This window comes from Temnothorax nylanderi, unplaced genomic scaffold (genome assembly GCF_030848795.1).
Source record: "Temnothorax nylanderi isolate EJ_2023f unplaced genomic scaffold, tnyl_v1.0 TNYL_tig0106_pilon, whole genome shotgun sequence".
Classification (NCBI taxonomy): Eukaryota; Metazoa; Arthropoda; class Insecta; order Hymenoptera; family Formicidae; genus Temnothorax; species Temnothorax nylanderi.
In genome coordinates, this window is record NW_027249168.1 from 70,720 (window position 1) to 93,542 (window position 22,823).

The following is a 22,823-nucleotide window of genomic DNA, read 5'->3' on the forward strand; positions in this document are numbered from 1 at the left end:
AATGACGTTCCCGAGTAATATAAAATACTTTTATACTCATTATCAAGAGGGAGAGCAATATAGAACACGTGAATTATCGAAGCGAGGGAACTTTCCTTGTCCCGGAAACTTTGATCGAACGCGCGCGCGACAGATAAGTTTTCGGAAATGAGAATTGCGTGCCGCATCTCTGAATTTTGCTTCAACAAAATCTGATTCTCTCGACAAACGAAGCGCGTCAAAATTCTTAATATACAATAAAACATACCTTAAGAAAAATGTGTTTCTCTATATTCTATGTCACACATAACAAAAATTAATATATTTTAACAATTTTTTACATATTGCTAAAATTGTATTTTTTTTTAATTAAACTATTTTTACTTTTTTGTGCTTAATTTGCTATTTCGCACTATATCTTCTTTTTGTATCGCTCAACTAATATCATCTAATCTCGGAAGAGGAGAAAAAGGAAACAGTAATATTAAAAATTATTACTTTATCGCGAAAACGCACCTTTATCTGCACCTCATCTTTATCAGGACCCAGAGATCGATCAGGTCTCGGTACCGATAAACTTCTGTATTCCTCGATCGTATACGGACGATACGTCGGTTTCCTCAGCTTGCTGTCCGACACGCTACGTTCGCGCTGCGCACTCGGAGAGACGGTATCTGAAGGTATTCCTCGACGCAATATCTCGCAGGATCGTCTAGTACGCGTCGCGTGAACGGCGTGACCTTCGACAAAGCGACGATAGAAGCTGAGCTCGCTGCTGTCGTCCCTCGAGGTGCCCGGGAGGGACGAGCGACCCTCATCCAGGCTGAGCTCCTCGAGCTGACTGTCGCCACAAATCGACAGGGTGGAACCCTCCGGGGACTGGATCCGCGGGTACCTCGGAATGTCTGGAAAAAAAGAAGAGCGTGGCAACCCTAACTTCCCGTCGGCGACACGAAATTAGCTCCGGCGACCCTGACGAGGAGAACAATTGTTCGCTTGTCATCGCGCGGTAACGACCGCGCACACGAGGTGCCTTAATTAGTTTAACCATGGGCTTACGCCTATTGGCGAAGTCGAGGGGCACGAATTCCGCGCAGAAAGGAAAAGTGATGTGAAAAGTGGCGGACAGCGACGTGAAAAATGACGCTGTCGACTTCTCGAGGCAGCGGCGGTTCTTCGTTGAAGAGAATAGCGCTTGAAAAGTTCGCGCGTCGTACTTCTCTCATAGAATGACAGGATTTTTAGAAGCAAAGGGACGAGATGCCGTCATATTTTTTAGCTGTCGTCTGGAAAATTCTGTCTCTTTAAAAAAATATTGAATTGGCAAAATATTTAAAAATGTGATACTAAATTTCAATTTTGGTTAAAAAAATATTTCTTTACTCCAATTAATTTTATTTGAGAAAGAATTTAAAACAACATAGTTAATTTTATTCTATTTTCCTGATTATCTTTTATGATAATTAAAGTTTCTCTTTGAATAAAAAATAGTATATATTTGACAAAAAAATATTCTTTTTTACAACTATGAACTTGTCCTCTTTTTCGTGCATAAAATTAGTTTATCTCTGCAATTAGGAGACAGACCTACGCATCGCAAAAAAAAAAAAGAAACATAGAGCGGTTAGAACATTTCTGGCGAAAGTTTCAAATATTTTACAGGGGGGGCAGACGCTTAATCCCCTTTCGCAAAAATATAACTTTTTTCATCGTGCAACTTTACTGCGCCGTAACATGTAGAAACTGTGGCAGCTATGCCTGCATCGCGCCGCGGTAAAATCTCCCTTCGCGGCGAGCATCTGACAAAATAAAACTCCATGTCTTACAATAACGCGGTTGAATAAAACTCAAACGTATGATTTAATATTCCCAACCTCACCGTGTCGGTCGGACACGATGTATGACGGTACATTAGCAGATAGTCGATTCATGCGCACAACGAAGAGAAAATTTCTGGCCAATTCGACACAATGTGAGACTCCTGCAAATTACATAAAAAAAAGCTTCCCTTTTCCAAAAGATAGAGCGATAGAGAGAGAGAGAGAGAGAGAGAGAGAGAGAGAGAGAGAGAGAGAGCACATTCACATTTATTATTCAATGTCAATAGTTCCTCTGAGCGGGAAAATAATTCAGTTAAAAAGCTTACTTTAATTTAAAAGTTCAGGGAGGAGAAAAACGAATCGTTTTTTGCATTGTATTTGAAATGATAATTTTAACTTTTGTATTCATGAAAATTGGACTCTTAAATTAGTACATTTGTCGCTATGCTTTTCTCATGCCGGATCAAAACGGTAAACGTAGATAACACGTAGCCTAGAATTCCGGTTGGCCTCTCGCTCTCTCGCAATTTAAAAATCTTGCCATTTTAGGAAACGAAATGACAACGTCAAGCTATCCGACGAGATTCGTCCGCCGGATTGGGAATCTCATTGTCCCTTTCGTCCAAATCTCTCTCACGACGCAGAAACGCACTCCGCTTCTAATCGCGAAAGAAAGTAAACGTTCTCGGTGGAAAATTGCATCGCTTCGCCTCGTCTTTTTTATCGGAGCCCGGCGACGGCGAAGGATGCGACGGGGCAGGGGGTGGTGACGCGTTTCGGCATTGTTCCACGTCTGAAGGAGGAATCTGATCTCGTTAACTAACTGAATCTGCGGCGGTAAAGCTCCGAATACGATGTGGTCCTGGACGGTCCTCCCCGGGTGCGCAGTGTGAGAACGTTGCCGAGTTTTTTGTCGGCTCTCATGCCACCCCCGCTGTCGTGTAGACTACATTTTGACGAAGAATTTCGCGCCCCCGGGGAACGTCGCTTCGTCTCCGTCTCCGTCTCCGTCGTCGTCGTCGTCGTTGCCGTCGTCGTTGCCGTCGTCGTCGGTCTCGACGACGTACGACGACAACGACGGCGATTTGCGTCGCCTTCTCGCCGTTCCCCGACGTCATTCCTCTTTCTTATGCAAAGCCACGGTTCTTCTCGAGTCGCGCGGCATTCCTGTTGTCGTCGGGCGAATCCTCTTCCGCTCGTAATTATCGAATTCCTGCAGCTGGTTGTGCTCGTGCACCTGTCCTCACGTACGGTGCAGTTGGCCTCCGTACTGTCTAAAAAGATTGTCGACAGAATGCGTGGTTAGAATGCGAATGCGCTCTTTCTCGCAGCCGTATTTGCATAAAAACTAAATAAGTCCAATGTCCATGTCATCGTGAAACAGGATGCTTTTCTCAACATTGTACAATTAGCAATTTATATCCGTCTAATTTTTCTATTTATTAATTTACACAATTTGCGTGCATTGCACTAGAATTCTGTTCTGTGCGGTAGTAACGTGTAACGTATCTTCTTTTCCTCTAACGACTCTTCCCTTACGGAAAAATACTACAGAAAAGACTACTGTAGTCGCGAAAAAAGTACACGAAACTATAGTAAATATTACAGTAATTGCTATAGTTTTGTGTGCATTTCCCGCAACTACAGTAACTTTTTTCATAAAGGTTCTCTCTTCAACATTCTACCGTTTAACGTTTCCAGCATATATTTTCACCCGGAACATAATAAAATTCTCTTATTCCATCCCTCCCCCCATCTTTCCTGCTGGAATCAATAGCGGATTTCCTTGCCATTCACGTTACCCACGCTACTTTATCCCACCTAACTTTGTCCGTCGCTTTAATTATCCCGCAGAGTTTTATATTACCGCGAACGGCCAGGGGAAATCAGCCACAGATATATTACTTTATATTATATAATTGGTACTGTCGTTAACGAGGCGATCGATCGCCCGGCTTCGCGAGCTCTCAGACTATCGTCGAACTTTCGATCGACTTCCCGACGACCGCCGCCACCGCCACGTCGACGGTACTATGCGCCAATCATTAATTAATTAGCCCGCGTTATCCGTCCGTTCACGTCGACTAAAACCGCGACTTCCCGGATTACGGCGAATCGAATCGCATTACGCGGATCGTCTCTCGTCACTGATGTCCCCGTCCTTTTTATTGTTTACGCGCCGCGTATGCGCGCTCCCGCGCGCAATTATCTCTCGTTAACGAGGAAAACCGAGAGCCGTTTCCAATACAATATGATACAGAAATATAAAATTTTAATCCTGGAGCATTACCTTCGGGAGATCTTGAAAAGGTATTTATTTCAACCAAATCTCACGTTGTTTATTAATATCGACATTATACGTCATAGGCTTTTCTTTTGCCTTTCAATTCGCGGCTTTCTTTTAATTAACGTATGAGACGGAATTTATTTTAGTTTGTTAATCTTCTGAGAATATCGTCGTTTTCAAAAGGGAAAGTTTTTTGTCGAAAATATATTGAATAATTTATCGCATATTACAATCATTATATTTAATCCTTTTCTTTCGATTATCTAAAATTGAAATCAGGTGATCTCTCGTACCTTTAATCCGGGGTAACGATGTTAATGCAGAATTCAATTGAAACGAAGCGTTCTTGATGGATCTGTCATCGGATCTGACTGTTCCCAGGTTATCGTCGTTATCGCTATTGATCAAAACACGTTTCTCCAGGGAATCATCCTCGACGCTGTCCAAAGAGTCCAAGGAATATTCCGACATTGCCGCGAAATTGTCATCTGGCGTAGAATTAATAAACACGCCATCCAGCGTGTAAGGTAGCGACATTAATCTTGATGGATCTCCGTTTTTCGTGCGGCAAACTTCGCGCTTTTTTTCTATCTATATTAGTTGACCCCAAAAAAGTGTACAACATGCGGTAAATCGTGTGCAAAATGTGTGTCAATTTCGAGGAAACTTTTATACAGAGTGTATTAAAGTGCCGGAGATCATAATCTTCTCTAATCTTATTTTTGCTTTAAGCCCGGAGCAAACTTCTCTCTGAGAAAATTTCGAGGAATATTTATTTGACCCAATTATTTTGATATTGCATTTTAAACGAGTGTATAACAGAAATATTGATCTTAAAGTATTTCATATGTATTTTATGTACAAAAATTACTCTTGAAGTTTTAACTATTTATTATCATCGTACTTTTCAAATTTGTTAAAGAATTATTTCCACAAAATCTTACGTGCACATTCTGATATTTACATTTTTGGCTTATACAGATATTTCCTATGATTTATTAGAGATGATTAAAATCTTATTTTACGTTTTATAACATAATAATTATAGTAATTATTAAGATGTATTGGAGAATAGAAATTGGCTATGAATGAGGAATTTTAGCTTATGGCTCATCAGATGGTAGCATCTCCTAAGCAACACACTCAATGACATCTCTAGGCTTTATACAAAAGTAAATTATCATTTAACGATAAAGTGGATACTTCAGTAACTTACTGTTATCCATGACTTGCAAACGTTATGGGTCTATATTCACTTGAAAAGAATATCGTCGATATCTTAGCACTAGTTGCTAACCTATTTTATTTATCCTTTTTTTTAATTTTGATATTTTATTTAATTCTTACTGAATAAAAACACACAAATAAATTTTCATACATTTTTTTAATAGCTTAAATGGATATGATACAAAATTATATTTATCGTAAAATCTCTAAATCAAGAAATTAGCGTAATATACTTATAAAAAAATATCTCTTACTTGAAAAACTTTTGCGTTTTAATACATCCAGAATAAAAGCAACGGACTATATTTGCCTTTCATATAAATATATTTGAGTGATAAATTGCATGAAAAATAAAAATAGAAATTATAATAACAGCTCCATATAAATTCAATCTTTGATATTGGAGATATAAAAAACCGTATCTTATATGCTAATTATAACATTTCCATGATGCGTTATTTTGTATCTTAAAAATTGAAAAAGTAAAAGATAACATTTTATCTAGACTGACCGATAGGAGAAAGATTCAGTGGACGGCTGCATCAAAGACGTCATACGTTGAGAAACGTAGGCGGTCGATAAAAACGCGAAAGCAGCGCATTTATTCTCTGTGCGCGTTACATAATTAGAAAATTTCAGTGTTTTATCGTTGATATCAAATTGTAGCGTGTACCGAGGGATTACAGTAAGACAAATAGAGACGGAAGAAGAGAGAGAGAGATTTCGTGATGTTGCTGTAGCTGCAGCGGCAAACGCAACTGAGCTTTATCGCTCTTAGAGCGAGACATCAAACGCAGCAGGTACCTATTATGAGCTAATGTATTATGTACCATCGCTCCATCACGTAGATATGTATGTATAATGGTAGAAACACGCGTTAAACGCGTTTCAAGGCGATGCCGTCTCGCAACAGTACACATCTTGATCTCATCACCGTCGGGGGAATTCTTCGCTACGTTCGCCATGGGTGAATCTAGTAAATCTAGTACTTATCACATTGATCCATAGTGTCCGATAAACGTATTTTGACAGATATAAAAAATTTGGAACGCGTGATAACGATAGCTAAAGATATTGAGAGGCGGATTTTCATCATTAAAAATTCGCCGCGTCATTGTAGCTTATCGGTTTTATCTTGATGTAATAAAGGGAATTGTAATAACGTAATCGTATGTATACAATATATAATCTTTGATATTAAAAGAAATGCTTAACTTCACAGATCTCGCTTCGTCAGCGATGCCGCGCCGCTTCGAATTTGACTTGTTAATTAATGCATTTATTATGCGATTTTGCACTCTCATTGAAGTGAAAAAGTGTGAAAACGCGCAAATGGAAATTTCTGATGCTGTAGTGCGACAAACTGACGATACAACTGATACGTCGGTATTTGTAAATTTTCTTATCTCGCTTCTTACTGTCGACTCGATGTATCCGAATTTCGATTAATTCGGACGATTAACTTTTTACGCGACTTTGGAGCGAATGGACTTCATTACGCTACCTTTCAAATAAATGCATTTAATTAATGAGACGTTTGTCCCGATACGTTTAATTACGATTAATAATCTAATCGCAATGAGTACCAATATGATATGTATATATGTATACAAATGTATATATAAAGTCTTAGCAGGCTTCGATTTGTCTCTCCAGTTGGACAACGTGATAACAACAGAAATACTGGTAAATTTGTTTTCTTATATTGTAAGTTTTTTGCTGTAGGAGATAAGCTTAAATTTATATAATCACAAATTGTGCATATAATAATAAAAATCAATCTAGTTTCTTACGATTTTGGGCTGTTCGATTTTATTGATGATATTGTGTTATTGATGATATTGTGTTATAAAAATCAAATTTGACTTTTTAATTAGCAATCTTCAAAAAGTTATTCTCTTCAGATTGGAGAAAAAAGAAATAACCGAATTAGAAAAAGAAAGAAATAGATGACAAACAATAATTATAACAAGCTGTATCGCGATAAATATGTATCACTGATTTTGCTGGAGTAATCGCCGTAATTTTTTTCTCGCCTATCAGGCTTATCAAAGATCACGGCACGTGCTTGCATGAGATTTCAAATAATTATCAGTGATAAATATTTCCGTTACGATGCCTAATGGTTTTTCTTTGATATATATTTCCGGTGTTACTTATATCGACAAATGATTCTTCACTCTTCGGTTATGTACTCTCATTTTTTACAAACTTTATTACATTTATAAGTCAACGAGAAAATATTTAATGATTAAAAATCTAATTTAATAACAATAAGAAGTTGTTTGTTGTTATGTATATAGAGATTTTTAAGGAAATATATATATAAATCCATACATAACAAAATTCTTAACATTATCTAACAAATTAAATTATATCTATACACTTTTCGGATTTATATTTTATTGTGTTATTTTGTTATATCAGCAATTATCAAGCATCATATTACGAGAGCATGTTTCAAACGACGACCGCGCTGTGCTTTCATGTATTATCAATAGCGTCAATAACTAACACTTATCCAACATAAGTGCTCTAAACGAGTTAAAAGCGTTTGTCATTCATCCGTCGAGTGAATACTCCACGAAGAATTACGACTAAAGATAAACGTTATTGAAACGTGTGTGAGCGCATATCTTTGGAAAAATTCCGTTTCCTTTGTATTTCAGTAATTTATCAATAAATACAGATAATAAAAAATTTCAGAGATTTTAATTTATGATAATGAGGCGCGCATTTTGTTTATGTAAATATTTTTTATTTTTCGTCTTACGTGCTTTTACGTATTACGACTAAAGATAAACGTTATTGAAACGTGTGTAAGCGCATATCTTTGGAAAAATTTCGTTTCCTTTGTATTTCAGTAACTTATCAATAAATACAGATATTAAAAAATTTCAGAGATTTTAATTTATGATAATGAGGCGCGCATTTTGTTTATGTAAATATTATTTATTTTTCGTCTTACGTGCTTTTACGTAAATAATACGCATTATTAAAACTGATATTTTTATATTTTATTTTCTATTTTATTTACATCAACTATTGAGTAATGCTGCTCAGTCTTCGTTACTATTACTACTGTTAAATCGGGGTTCTAACTTTTTCGTCGCTTTTTCAGGCAAAATTTATAAATATTGCACGGGGAAAATGGTGTACATTAACGTCGCCGTTTGCCTGTCAGTTCTTCTGCTTGTGATCGGATTATCCGTGGGGCTAAGCATAAACACCTTTAAAGGGCGAGATGCTCTCGACTCGGCGCCTCTTATCGATGGGTAATTTAATAGTACAATCGTAGAGGCGTGCCGATAAGAAAACACAAGTGACTTTGACATATTATTATTCGATCGATATCATTCGACATAGTGATGTTGGTAATTCCGGAACTCACAGTGAGAGTTACGTCAATCGAAGATCAATGACTGAATTAAAGTTGATTGATTCTTCAATTGGTTGACACTCAAAAAAGCTCATTCTTCTACGCGTTAATATTTTTTTCACATTCATGATCTTCTTTATACTTCTTTATTCCTTGACTTAAATATTACGTCAACATCTGAAAATAATTATTTCTGATAATTTTTCATAAAATGCGATTAATATTATCATGTAACAGGTGTTCTTATCTCATCTGCACCTTGTCTCTCTTCTCCTTCTTTCGATCAGTTAATTTATGTACAATTATTATATTTGCAGCCACAACGATTTACCGTACAATTTTTATAAGATTTTGAACAATCGCTTATCGGACTTTCGTTTCGAGAGCAATCTAAGCAACGACGACATCTGGGGAAAAACCGCTTGTGCCTCGTGCTTCACCGATCTGCCTCGTTTGATTGAGGGAAAAGTGGGTGGACAGGTGAGTCACGAGCTCGGTCACGAAACCCCGCATGAGACCGTCATACGAGATTAATTATTATCTAAGAACCGCGCAACCTATTTGCTTCGCAATTAATAGATTAGCCATTTTTTATCTCGAGCTTTTCTTCGCTGCAAGAAATTTTCCTTTTACCACCATCTTTTCCTCGTGTTGTTGTCCGCCACTTCATTTCTCGCTGCGTACCCGCAAGAAGATCATTATCTCAACTCCCCCCCGCGAAGAAGCCCCTATCGCGGGATTCCCTGCCGAGGAGCTAATCTTACCTGTTGTTTACGCGATAACGTGCCAATCACGCGATTTTTCAGTTCTGGGTGGCGTACGTATCGTGCGCATCGCAATACAAGGATTCGCTACAGCTGACGTTACGACAGATCGATGTGATTCGGCGATTCATTCAGCGATATCCGAACAACCTGCAATTGGTCACCGCCGCGGGGGACATCGAGACCACGTGGAGGAGCGGCAAAATAGCGTCCATGATAGGCGTCGAGGGTGGTCACTCTCTCGATTCGAGCCTGGCGGTTCTGAGGCTCTACTACGACCTCGGGGTTCGTTATCTGACCATGACCCACAACTGCAACACACCGTGGTACGTCGCACGGGTACGACGTGCATACGAACGCACAGAATCCTTTCGTTTATCACAATTAAATGCATTAATGCCTATGCTATTTAGGCGCGCATTCCTGAAGATGCAAATTGCATGATGCGACTTTCGGTCCTATTCCACACGCAAACTTTACAAATTTCCTTATCTCTGCTCAAATAACCGATAGTGAAATTTTTGATAGAAGCGTTTTTCGGTCAGAAACATTTTATCTCTCGGCTATCCTAAATAAGATTAATAAGATTAAACTTTAATTTTTTACTATGAGTTTTACACTGTTAAATATTAAAGAATGAAATTTAAACCAATGCCTTACGTTAAATAACATTTTGTTATTTTTAACTATTATTTTAACTACCATGTGTCGAAAAATATTATTTTAACACAAAACAGTATTATTTTAAATCCATTTAGTTAAATTAACGACATATTTAGTAGAAACAATAGCGACCTATATAGAAATGGTTAAAAATGATTCAATTAAATTGAGTATAATTTGACCCTGCAATTTTAATAGTGTATCTTCATCTTGACAGGGCCGATGCATCGCCTGTGAATGATGGATATGTATACAATCTGACGGAATTCGGGCAGGTGAGAATTCTTGCAATTCCTGTTGTTTTAACGCATGTAACGCATTAGTTCTCATTTTATATCATCAAATAATGAAAAATCTTAAATTATTATTAGTATGTATAGCGTATCTTGATAATTGAGATGGTAACGATTTATTGATACGAATTTATTGGCACTCACAGTAATCGCGAAACGTGGGCACATCGCGCATCGTCAAGATCGATGAGATACATTAAAACCGATTAGGCGAAAACGTCAATGATTGATTAAATAAAAATAGAATATACGCACGATTGCTACTTGTGTTACATAACTTTCGAGAGCTGTATAACTTTTTTATCACTTATTATTCACGTGTCGTATCAAACGGAATAGCCCAATTATTGAAAATTTCAATGTAAGTAACAATGGTATTTTATGAATTATAGACGGTGGTTCACGAGATGAATCGAATTGGGATGCTGATTGATCTGTCTCACGTCTCTCACAACGTCATGCGAGAAGTGCTCGCGGTAACGAGGGCTCCCGTCATATTCTCGCATTCGTCCGCTTTCAGCGTATGCAACCACTACAGAAACGTCCCCGACGATGTTCTGCATTTGGTCGTGAGTGTCGTCGACATGTCGCAAAAATTTTCCCCGGAAGGACCGCGTAAATTACAAGAGCATTCTTTCTTTCAGAAAAAGAACAACGGTATCGTTATGGTGAACTTCTACAGCGAGTTCGTGAACTGCAACTCTTCGAGGAACGCAACGCTGGAGGATGTCATAAGTACTGTCTTTAATCGGGGAACGCAGCATATGATTTATAATTTATATAACAATCGTAAAATTAAAAAGATGAAGATTACTCTTGTAAATTCTCCGCATGGCAATCTCTAAAGTTAACAAATGATAACAAAGCACACTGAGAAAATAAAGTTGTTAACTTGACTAAATATTTTCAATTGATTATTATCTTTTTAATTGAAATATTTAAGTATTTGAGTCAAATTACGTCATGTTAGATTTAATATGTCGTATTTAATTTAAATACATAAATATTTTAATTTAAAAAATTATCAGTTGAAAATATTTAATTAAGTTAACATTAACAACTTTTTTTCTCAGTGTATATACAACGAAATGATATACGTATGAATATGGTCTATTGCAATTTTCAAATTTTTATTATCTTGTTGATCAATCTTTAATATATCTAGATTATCTAGTCAATCAAAATACGTGTTTAACACATTATTAATCTTCTATTCGGTATCAGCTTTGATTAATTATAGATTGATACATTTTCAGGACATATAAATTACATTCGAAATCTTATCGGGACGGACTATGTGGGTATTGGTGGAGATTACGACGGTGTAAACTCGTAAGTAATTACATCAGCTCTAAAAACGCGATTAGTACATGATGAGCCAATAAATTAATGCGGGCGAAATATATTTGATGAAATTAACTAGAATGCCGGTGGGATTGGAAGATGTCTCAAAGTACCCCGATCTATTCGACCGTTTGTATGAGAGTCGAGAGGGAGAGCCAACGTGGACTAAGGAGGATTTAGAAAAATTGGCCGGAAGAAATCTTATTCGAGTTTTCCAAGCTGTGGAAACGGTAGGTACAAAGATTATAAAAAATATACAAGTCAGATGACACATTTTTTATTTTCTTTTAATTATGTTTTTATAAAAGGTGCGAGTTTTGTTGTCGTCTGAATCGCCTCGAGAAGATGTTATAACGGGAAAAGAATTATATATCGCGCAAAAAAGAGAAGGGCTCACTCCAGGCTCATGCCAAAGTGCAATCGAGTAAGTGCTGTCTTGCATAAACGTTATTTTGTTAATTTAATTTGTCGCAGAAAAAAGTGGCAGCTTTTTTATAATATTTGATATTCAAAGTTCTTTTATTGTTGTTTTAGATGGGACAATGTAAATGCAACAGATATTGAACAATCTGTTAACTTAAATACTATTAAAACTAGATCGGTGTACAAAAGACTCGAGGTGGACGGTTGTTAAAACAACAGAGATTATGTAAAAACATGTGTAAAACATATGATATGTGATACTTTATTAACAAATAATTAACATTAAAAGGCAAAGTATAAAAATATTGGATAATATTATGGCAATACCCTTTAGTCTCCTTCACTCGATCTCGATTCCAATATAAATAAAAAATATTATAAAATATTTGGCAGAGTATAAAGATAATGTACTAATTTTGGAAGATTTCTAAAAATATCCTTGCTAAGGTGATTACAATTAAGATGATCGCGATATTACAAACGATAGGTAAATAATTTTTTTAATATAATATACAGAGAAAAAGGATTCTTTGGATTTAATAAATTTTATTGCATCCAAACAAATTTGATGATTGGAATGGTTCAAACAAACTAATGTTTCGATCAATGATTACGATTGTTTGATTTTTCAAAGAATATATATCTTCGTCTTAAATAAAAAAATTGTTTGAAACGAAAGACATTCTCTATTGCTTTAATGATACTGTTGTTTCATTCAAACAATATCAATGCTTCATAAAAAATGTCTTAAACATTTATTTATTATTTATTTATTTATATATGTGGTAGTCGGTTGACTGCCACATATATAAATAAATAAATAATAAATAATTGTCATATCTGCATCACTGTGTCATCACGAGTGACCGGTGATGGATTCTAATGATGTGTACAACTGCGAGTGATAGACGCTTTCGCCGTGGGGCCGAATTTGACGTACGAGTTTAGCAGCCGCCTAGCGGTGAAAACGCTTATCACATTTATTGTAACCAAATAATATATTATTTGGTTGGGAGATATTACTTTTCAAATGATAGTGTCTTTTCCGTTAAATAATAGGGTTTTCTTGAATAAAAACAAAAATTTTTTTTTCAAAAAAATATTATTTCGTCTAAGCATATGTGCACAGAAATTTCAATCAAACAAATAGAAATACTAAATGTAAAGAACTCTTTTTCTCTGTGATGATAATATATTTATCTGCGAAATATAAATTAAGATGTACTTGTTTTCTGAAGATATCTCTCTTAGGATTATTTTATATATTTTTAAGTATTTTGATATTTGGTATTTTTCCATCTCGAAGTGTGAATAAGATATAATCATACGAATTGAAAACTTATCGAAAATGACTGATGAAAGATATTTTTGCATTTAAACTATTAAGTAGATTTTGGTAATAATCAATTATAACAACGTATAAATAATAAATAACGTTTTTATTTTCGTGAAACATTCCATTTTTCTATCGAACATATTATATATATATTTTTCTTTTTTCAAAAATAATATAAAGTAATATAAACTTAAAAATAGTCAACATTACATCATCTGACTTCACGCTTATAATTATGTACATACAAATAAAAGACAACAACAATCTTACACAATTTTGTATTAAATATAAAATCATAAAGAATAATTACTTCAATATTACTCATTGCTTATTACTATTAACATTACTATTGCTTATTACTATTAAAAATAGGCAGTATCCATGTTGTTATTCCAAAATTATCAATATATTCACATCTATGTAACGAGAACGATTAGATAAATATTGAGATAATAAGTAATTAAAAATCTAATTTAATTGAAAACAAAACACTTATATTATCTTAATTTTATTTTAATTCAGTATTTAACTAATTTTATTTGTCAGCGATTTTCAATGTAATGTTCCCGTTCCATTGATTTGAACCACTCTATGAATTCCGTGGGTCTTTGCATCAGTTTGATATCCAGCATCAAATTTTTCCTGTGTGTGTAAAAATATTAATGTTTCATCAAGTTAAACAAAATTGATACAAAATTAGATTAAGTCACGCTGATATTAATACAAGATGCCCTAGATGGAATAATTTGCATAAACTTACAAACGTCTCGTTCAAATAATTTTTATATTAAAAAATGCAAGATAAAAACAGGATAGCGCACATGTGCGAAAAAGATATCAGTGAATTAATATTATACGAACCACTGACTTCTCCTGATAAACGGTATGACTTTTGGGATTGGAAATCCATTGAATTCGGTACAGAGACATAAAGAGTAAGCGCCAATGTCCTCCCAAACCAGCCAGTCGCCAATGTGAAGTTCCGGCATCAATACATCTTTGACAATTACATCGTACGAATCGCAAGTCGGCCCCCATAAAGTCGAAACAAATTTCTCATCGCTCACCGGCTATATAAATTAATAATAAGTTATTTTACACCAACAGAAAGATATCTTGCATACACAATATTCATATTATATATGATTATATATGGTACCTCAAAGAGAATTTGCGGGTATCTAGACTTTATGCCCACTATTTCGTCCAGAAACGAATTGTACGTCCCGACGTTCGCGTAGTACATTCTCATAGTTTTACCGTTTTTATGAACGATTCTCTTGGAATGTAAATACGATGCCAAGGTAAACGCCGAGTCGACGTAATATCTCCCAGGCTCGCTGATAACTCTTATGATGGGATCGAGATCTCGAATTGCATCATTGACAATATTGGCGAGCTGAAGGAATTTAAAAATGAATTAAAAGGCTATATTTTGAATGTCGCTACGATGTCGATGCGATGAATCATGTCGATGCAGGAATACGCAGAAGACGTGAGAGAAAAACACGTACCTTGTCGATATCCGTTCCTTTTTCACCGGGGAAGCCACCACCGATGTCGAGCAGCTGCACGTCCTTGCAGCCCATCGATTTAGCGATCGCGATCAATCGTCTGCATATCCCGATGCCTCTGCTGAACGCGTTTAGCTCCCCGCACGGGCTACCGACGTGAAAACTGAACCCGTGCAAGGTGAGCCCGAGGTCCATCGTGAGCTGTATCAGTCGCACAGCATCCTCGTCCGGCTCGCAGCCGAACTTCAGTCCGAGATCGCAATCCGAGTTTTTCGCGTCGCATCGTATGCGTATTATTATCCTGTTAGACCGTTGCACGATTAGATTGTAAAAATATTGCACGATCGTATACGGAAGAATAAAAGGATAAAAAAGAACCGGGATGCTGCTTGTAGCTACAACGGCGAATAATAGCAATGATTTCGCACACTCACTTGGCCTCGGGATAAAGATCCTTTATCTTCAAAAGCTCCAGCTCGCTGTCGGCGGTTATCTGGTCGACGTTCATTTTCTTGGCGTATTTGATGTGAGACGGGCACTTGTACGGATTCGCGAATATGATCCGATCGGCTTGCACGCCGTACTGCATCACTTGCCTGATTTCTTGCTATTACGACACATTATATGCACGTTAAAATTAAGCTTACTCTGTCCCACGATTTGAGAAGCAATAAAGATGTTATATTAAAAAATGATTTCTTTATTAAGGACGTTCTCCGGTCCTTATACTAGAGAAAATCGATTTTCTTAGGATTTTCTTGAAACTGTGAATATACGTTAATTTAGGTGTGCTTTATGCGTGGTATAAATTTCAGTACCTCTTCCGGTATAAAAAATAAAAATACTGAGCCTCAAAGTTTAAAAAAAAAATTTAATTTTAATTTTTTTTTAGTTTTGGCATTTTTTCCTTATAGAACTCGACGAGAGGAGCAACTTTGGTCCTCTTGGCCAACCTCGTATCTCTTACCGTTTGGCCTGGAAAACCTTTTCATTAGTAAAAGTTGAAACTTTGAGGCTCAGTATCTTTATTTTTTATACCGGAAGAGGTACTGAAATTTATACCACGCATAAAGCACACCTAAATTAACGTATATTCACAGTTTCAAGAAAATCCTAAGAAAATCGATTTTCTCTAGTATAAGGACCGGAGAACGTCCTTAAGTTTGCAACTTATATAATTTGAAAAAATTAATTTAAAGAAAAAGTTTGACGAGAAAAATAATAATTAAGTTGTGCTTTAAAGTATTAAGGGCGAAGATTTCGTGATTGAGCGAGTCACATAGAAATTTTAATGTTTAAAATACTGAAGACTATAATATGATCGTGGTAAAAGGCACAGTGAATTACCTCGGACGCGCAGTCGAAGCCAGTATTTAAAGCTGCCAATATCTTGATCACATTCGGATCAGGATTGCATTTAACCGCTGAAATCAATTTAAAAGAGGGTGAGAAAGCTCAATTCTTTCGCAAATTTAAGCGACATTGCCTTGTATGTCCTTAAAGCCGACGTACCGTAGTGCGGAGCGACCCTCGGAATCTTGGTAATCCACTCGCGGTGCTTGTTAATAATATCACCAATATCCACGATGTAGAAACCGTCTTCTTGATTTTCCATGTCGATTATAGTTTTAATAACGTCCATATTATCCACCGGATCGTCGAAGACTTTAATTTCGTTGAAATCACAGGGAGACATATTCGCGATCTCGGTATCTCCAGGTACTGGCGCGACTCGCGAGCCGGGAGTAACAAAGCACGAAATGCGGCTGTCCGAAGAAGTGTAACTGTTGACTACTTATAAGCGGTCCGAGATATTATGATAAGAAGCATTGCTTGAATACGATCGCAGTCCACCTCCTCGCGCGTTTGCTCAACGATAAGATTCGTGGAAGTTAATGCACGTTCCTCTATTGATGGAATCTTTTTTTACGATGACGCAAATTACGAAAGGGGTACATTCTGTTATTTTCGTCGGGCAGGTAAACAGCCTTACTTACCGTGGAAAATTAGACGATTTGCATGTACGTATATTGTTACGAGCGAGACGCAACGTAATGTTGAAATAAAATGAAAGTAGGCGATCGTACCACTAATATAAATAACACTTCAATTGGCACAGAGCAAGTGATGAGTCGAAGGTGTGATCACTTTGAGAGACGACTAAGAACTGACCAAAAACTAAACTAAAGTTCAAGAGGCTAGGATTTTTCGTTGATATGTTTTAACCGTTCTAGTATTGAAAGTAGCGATAACGCGTTCTAATATTGGAAGTAGCGATTGAAGCGACTTATTAAAAGAACAAATAAAACTGAAAGTTTTGTATATAACGCAAGAATCTGTTAGGACTAGTCGTTTATAGCTGATTAGGCGATACAGAAAAAGAATTTCAGATTAAAGTAAGTAAGTGAGTCACGTAAGGGGGTCTAGACAAATTAGCGGGACTTAGGTTCATTAGGGTTTAGTTTTTAGGTATTTGTCTGGATAAATTATTGTGTAAGAATTTTAGAAACAAAAATCGTAAATACGTGAGATATTGAGTTGCGGTAACAATATATGCGTGTGGAAATTTTATCAGGTGGGAAAGATTTATTTCCGTCTATGGAAGCAAGAAAGATATGCTGTTCTGAGAAGAGAACGGAAAAATCCCCCATAGTGGTGCATTCACCTTACGTGGAAACTTGAGAACCGATGTCTTCTTACAGAGGACGTAATGCTTTTGAGTCATTTATTGTCTTCTCTTGCTTGCATCTTTCATGCTTCTTCTTTCTCTTTCTCTTTGTTTAACACATACTTACGCGCATACACACACGCGCGCGCGCGCGTGTGTGTGTGTGTGTGTGTGTGTGTGTGTGTGTGTGTGTGTGTGTGTGTGGTATCTAATAATATGTATAAGATACAATGATACGATATAACATAACAATATAAATTCGTAAAAAGATTTTGATAATTTATTCGTGATGATATTAATAATATTATCAATATCCACGATGTAGAAACCGTCTTCTTCGAGTACAGCTTTAATGTTATCTGCCGATTGTATTCTTTCTATGTTAAAATAGATATTCGAATATATTGTAAACTGTAATGCAAATGACGTTAAAGTTAGGTATATACTATAAGTACTTGGCGCGAGACACTACCGTATCTCTTGATCAACATTTAAGCGGAAAACACAGACTTTTGCATAACGCATAATGCATAAACATAAGAAAATGGATTGGTCTATTTCCTTATGCACATGTATATGCATCAATTTTCTTATGCTTACGCATTATGCGTTATACAGAAGTGTGTGCTCCCCGCTTTATACTTATACCGGGTGAGGAAAAAGTCTGAAACCGATGAAATATCTCGAAAACAAGACATTTTAGGAAAAAATGTGTTATACATAAAGTATAGGGCTTCAACAAATGCATCAAACGGTGGTACTTATTTGAACTTGAGCGTAAGTATGGAGGAGCTTTTAAGGTCAACTTTAAAATTTTAAATGGAAACCCCCACTTTTTATTTAATATTCTTGTAGCTGACATCGAGAGCTTTTTAAAACACTATCAATAAACTTCTTTCGGTTCAATACTTTTCGAGATATGTTGACAAAGTTCAAGTACCGCTGGCATTAGCATTAGCTAAGATGTACCGCGTGGAGGTTGCACGATCGGATTTACACCTCATTTTGTGTGTGTGTGTATGCGTGTGTGTGTGCGTGTGTGTGTGTGTGTGTGTGTGTGTGTGTGTGTGTGTGTGTGTGTGTGTGTGTGTGTGTGTCTTATATCAACATATCAACGGTTATTAAACTCATTTCGTTAGTTATTCTCTGCTCCTCAATTCTTCAACGCTCGCAGGTTTTGTTTTATAAACGTGATCTTTTAAGAAGCCCCATAAACTCACGCTAGCAAGCGCCAGCAATACGCTGTTGATAAGGATACGCTTGATAAAGACAAGCGTCGACATCTCTGGCGATAAGCAGTTGAACTCCACGCTCAGGGGCTTTTTCTCTTTCAAGCTTTTGTAGTTTAATAACCGTTGATATGTTGATATAACACACACACACACACACACAATGAGATGTAAATCCGACCGTGCAACCTCCACGCGGTACACCTTGGCTAATGCTAATGCCGGCGGCACTTGAACTTTGTCAACATATCTCGAAAAATACTCAACCGAAAGAAGTTTATTGATAGTGTTTTAAAAAGCTCTCGATGTCAGTTACAAGAATATTAAATAAAAAGTGGGGGTTTCCATTAAAAATTTTAAAGTTGACCTTGAAAGCTCCTCCATACTTACGCTCAAGGTCAAATAAGTACCACCGTTTGATGCATTTGTTGAAGCCCTACAACTTATGTATAACACATTTTTTCCTAAAATGTCTTGTTTTCGAGATATTTCACCGGTTCCAGACTTTTTCCTCACCCTGTACCTACAGATACTTATCTACTGACTTTAGGTCAATTACACGTAATTACTACAAGATATTTGCGCGGTTTTGACGACCAAACAAGATCACTTATTTTTGGGTAACAATAAGAAAAAAATGTTATACAGGGCGAGCAATATATGTATAATATAACTGACTGATTTAAATAAGCCGGCAATTCGTCGATGACTGTGACTTTACACAAGTTACGTTAAGATTTCGATCGAAATAACGTACCGAGTATCAAATCAAGAGTTCGTCAACTAGTGACAAAATTAGTGACCAAAACACCAGCGGTTCATTCAAATTGCAAACGCAACTGAAACGGGTCACTACTACACAGGTCTATGCTAGGTCCTTATTAAAAAGTGTGATATAAGAAAAAAAAATAAAATGTGTCGCAAATGAAAAAATTTGCTTCTATTATTAATAGAGTACAATATGATTTTAATGTTGCATTTTAAAATGTCGACTGTTCTTTAATTGGCCGTAAAAACTTGGGACACCCTATATGTGCTATCTAATTATTCTGCTATCTTAATGCTATTATGCTATCTTAATGATATCTTAATGCACTATTATAAAAAAATGTATTATTAAAATTAAATGCTTCATTGCTACATTTAAGTGTTGGAAAAAAACATTAGATGCAAATTCTTTTGAAAAATCCCACACAACGTCTTGTAATCGACTAAGGATTTCCCGCTTAAAGATTCCCAAGGCAAGGAGAACAAAAAGTCAAGATGATATCCTTGTGACGTCAAAATGGAAAAAACGGAGAAAAATCAAAGGCACGGAAGCATCTATATACAAACGGGTTTTTTTAATTTCTGCGAGGAAATTGCCTGGCACTTGATTGAAATTATTATATAATATATAAATTGAAAATTATAGTATATACTAAAGTAATAAATGTACCAATGTGCCTGGACACGTAACTATATGTCTGGACATTTTGATCATTCTAGTCCTTAAATAAGTTATAACGCGAATTAAAATCAAAGAATCAAAGATAAGAATATTTTTCTTGTATTATATTTTTATCTTTGATTTTAATTCGCGTTATATTTATTTAAAAACTAAAATGATAAAGGTGTGCAGACATGGGTTTTAAGTGTCTCGGCATTGGTAGGGGAGACCGGAGCGAAGTCGTCACTATTTTTTCGGTGTCGATTTTTAACAACAAAACAAATAATTTTAGTAAAATGTGGTATAACGTGGTAAAGAGTGAACCCTTGGCTACAAAATTTATAAGGACATTTTTCAAGATTTCAATATTACGAAATCTAAAAAGTTTTAGTTCCAATGATTTTTTAAATCTGATATATATATATATATATATATATACCTATTAATTATTTAGCTCCCATTTTAATTTTTTAAATCAACCTATATGTTTTTTATGCATTACATCAAAGTTGGTTGAAGGATAAATACAAAGATATAAATTAATATAAATTGTTGCATTTGAACAAATAATTGTCACAAAAACAGCGTTGTTAAGTCTCAATTAATTTTGCCACGTGCCTGCCACCACCCAGAGGGTGACTCAAGCACTTAAGTAAATCACCACCACCCTGTAGTTTACGATGCTATCTACGACCCTGTCTTAAAAAAGGTAAATTTCCATTGTCATCGCTTTTCCGCGATGTTGATTGGTTATCTCGATGCGCATTGTGCGTTACCTCGTGCAAATATATATCGAGCGATTATCGTTGCGAAAAGGTTGCGCATATTTTGAGTGCGTTCGCGGAGCGCGCTATTAGCGATCGATATCGCGTTAATATCCTTGGAAGACACGTATGTATATGTCTTTTACGCGCGTGTCTTCTAGGAACATTAACGCAATATCGCTAATAGCGCGCTCCGCAAACGCACTGAAAATATGCAACCTTCGCAATAATAGCCGCTCGATAATACTAACATACACGGAAACAAATCCATGTACTTTTACATGGAAACTACATGTTTGAAATCGGAAAATTATCTAATTATTACTGTAATTTTTTCCTCAGATTTTTTAAATAGAAAATACATATTAATGGTAAAATATAGGTGAAATTACTATTTTTATAAAAATCACTTGTTATAGTTTTAAATTTAGCGGTATTTTCACAACAATGAACGAAGAGAAAACAGTTTTATTCCGTGAGAAATTACATATAATCTGCAATTTTCAATATAAATAGTAATATTGCATGATTATCTAGGTCGGAAAAAACCCAGCATAATCGTGTAATTTTACACAATTATTTTTTTTAGTGTAAGTAATGCACAACGCGTATCGAGATGACTAATTTCATCATTGCGCAAATGCAATGACATTGAAAATTGACAATCCTTTTCCAAGATAAGACAAGAATAGAATGACGCAATAGCGCTAATAGCGCACTAATAGTGCAATAATAGTGTACTAATTACGCATGGACAATTCATTTGATAGCTCAAATGAATGCTCTTGGTTAAAGGGGGATCCTGGTCTACTAACTTTTAAAAAATCGAAAAAAATTATATACCTAATATATATTCTTATACTACATCTCAAGAATAATATGTTCCTATAGTGTTATTTCGAAATTCAAAGAATTGACGAAATTTGTAAGCGATTTAGCGCAGATGGTCGTTCTGAGCGTTCGGCACGCTCAAGTATAGGGAACGCTAAAGCCACGAAAAGAAGTTTGTATTGTCGGCCGAAGCAACTTAGAGAAGAACATGAATTTATTGAAGAAGGTCTGATTATGGACCAGAAACAGGAATAGCAGTCAGCAATTAACTGTAAATATGAGAAAATATTGTGTCACAGTACCCGAAAGTTTAAACGCGTTTTTCTCGAAACCATGTTCGTTAAGTCCGTTAACATCAGAACTCCAAAACTTCGAATCGGATCGGCTTCAGCTTATGATTGATTCAAAATAACTGTTATGGCTTTCGCGTAAACCTATAAAACCAATAAAAAGTTAATAATAAACTTTTTTTTAACAAAGAACGTACCAAAATATAACGAAAAATTAAACTTTTTTTTAAAACAAGTTTTTTAATAGAAATTTTATAATTTTTTACCTGGAACGAGGTTCCGAAGTTCCGCCGAAGAGACATTAATAACAAATAATTGGTACTTTCCAGCAAGGATACGCTGTGTTATACCGTGCTACACCGTGTAAAATATTTGTTGGAACGCAGTTTTTTTAGTTTCTTAGTGTAACACTCTGTGCATTATAGTTTTCCTCTTTTCCATTTTAATTTTTACGAGTACTTAACGTATCTATGATATATATATACATAGGGCATTCCATGCCAAATCACCGAGGATTTTCCTCGATCATTTTTTATTCGGCGGAAATTTTTTTGTGTTTTTATAGTGAAAGTAGCTTCCATGA

General features: G+C 35.9%; 3 protein-coding genes across 10 annotated transcripts; 1 reads left to right on the top strand and 2 right to left on the bottom strand.

Moving 5' to 3' along the window:
• Positions 1-413: 413 nt before the first annotated feature.
• LOC139775824 (uncharacterized) lies at positions 414-5,948 on the bottom strand. Its single transcript, XM_071712124.1, has 4 exons — positions 5,825-5,948; positions 4,380-4,677; positions 2,624-3,073; positions 414-884 (listed from the first exon to the last, which is right to left on the bottom strand). The coding sequence occupies exons 2-4, from the start codon at positions 4,621-4,623 to the stop codon at positions 424-426; spliced, it is 1,155 nt and encodes a 384-aa protein (XP_071568225.1). The 5' UTR covers positions 4,624-4,677; positions 5,825-5,948; the 3' UTR covers positions 414-423.
• LOC139775822 (dipeptidase 1) lies at positions 5,876-12,484 on the top strand. 8 transcript variants are annotated; one of them, XM_071712115.1, is made up of 12 exons: positions 6,176-6,280; positions 6,970-6,999; positions 8,435-8,588; positions 9,010-9,172; positions 9,499-9,782; positions 10,337-10,394; positions 10,805-10,981; positions 11,057-11,147; positions 11,669-11,744; positions 11,836-11,986; positions 12,065-12,180; positions 12,291-12,484. In XM_071712115.1, the coding sequence occupies exons 1-12, from the start codon at positions 6,277-6,279 to the stop codon at positions 12,388-12,390; spliced, it is 1,404 nt and encodes a 467-aa protein (XP_071568216.1). In that variant the 5' UTR covers positions 6,176-6,276; the 3' UTR covers positions 12,391-12,484. The 8 variants fall into 8 exon arrangements, with proteins under 8 accessions (XP_071568220.1, XP_071568216.1, XP_071568217.1 ...); XM_071712116.1 differs by having other exon boundaries at positions 6,195-6,280; positions 6,941-6,999; XM_071712117.1 differs by having other exon boundaries at positions 6,195-6,280; positions 6,950-6,999.
• A 1,115-nt stretch (positions 12,485-13,599) lies between these two features.
• On the bottom strand, positions 13,600-16,832 carry LOC139775823 (ornithine decarboxylase 2-like). The gene is made up of 7 exons (XM_071712123.1): positions 16,542-16,832; positions 16,377-16,453; positions 15,464-15,636; positions 15,030-15,330; positions 14,675-14,914; positions 14,377-14,585; positions 13,600-14,157 (listed from the first exon to the last, which is right to left on the bottom strand). Exons 1-7 carry the CDS (start codon positions 16,723-16,725, stop codon positions 14,058-14,060), a joined length of 1,284 nt encoding a protein of 427 aa, XP_071568224.1. The 5' UTR covers positions 16,726-16,832; the 3' UTR covers positions 13,600-14,057.
• Between the last annotated feature and the right edge of the window lie 5,991 nt (positions 16,833-22,823).

What these genes read in the sequence shown, in the direction of transcription:
- LOC139775824 (XM_071712124.1), bottom strand. Translation starts at nt 4,623, where the DNA reads ATGTCGCTACCTTACACGCTGGATGGCGTGTTTATTAATTCTACGCCA. An exon ending in ATCGTTACCCCGGATTAAAG is followed by an intron (nt 3,074 to 4,379) that starts GTACGAGAGATC and finishes CAATCTTTTTAG; the next exon opens with ACAGTACGGAGGCCAACTGC. An exon ending in GCTTTACCGCCGCAGATTCA is followed by an intron (nt 885 to 2,623) that starts GTTAGTTAACGA and finishes CTTTTTTTCCAG; the next exon opens with ACATTCCGAGGTACCCGCGG.
- LOC139775822 (XM_071712116.1), top strand. Translation starts at nt 6,210, where the DNA reads ATGCCGTCTCGCAACAGTACACATCTTGATCTCATCACCGTCGGGGGA. An exon ending in CTTCGCTACGTTCGCCATGG is followed by an intron (nt 6,281 to 6,940) that starts GTGAATCTAGTA and finishes GTATATATAAAG; the next exon opens with TCTTAGCAGGCTTCGATTTG. An exon ending in ACGATGTTCTGCATTTGGTC is followed by an intron (nt 10,982 to 11,056) that starts GTGAGTGTCGTC and finishes TCTTTCTTTCAG; the next exon opens with AAAAAGAACAACGGTATCGT.
- LOC139775823 (XM_071712123.1), bottom strand. Translation starts at nt 16,725, where the DNA reads ATGTCTCCCTGTGATTTCAACGAAATTAAAGTCTTCGACGATCCGGTG. An exon ending in AAGGAACGGATATCGACAAG is followed by an intron (nt 14,915 to 15,029) that starts GTACGTGTTTTT and finishes AAATTCCTTCAG; the next exon opens with CTCGCCAATATTGTCAATGA. An exon ending in TTTATCAGGAGAAGTCAGTG is followed by an intron (nt 14,158 to 14,376) that starts GTTCGTATAATA and finishes TTACACACACAG; the next exon opens with GAAAAATTTGATGCTGGATA.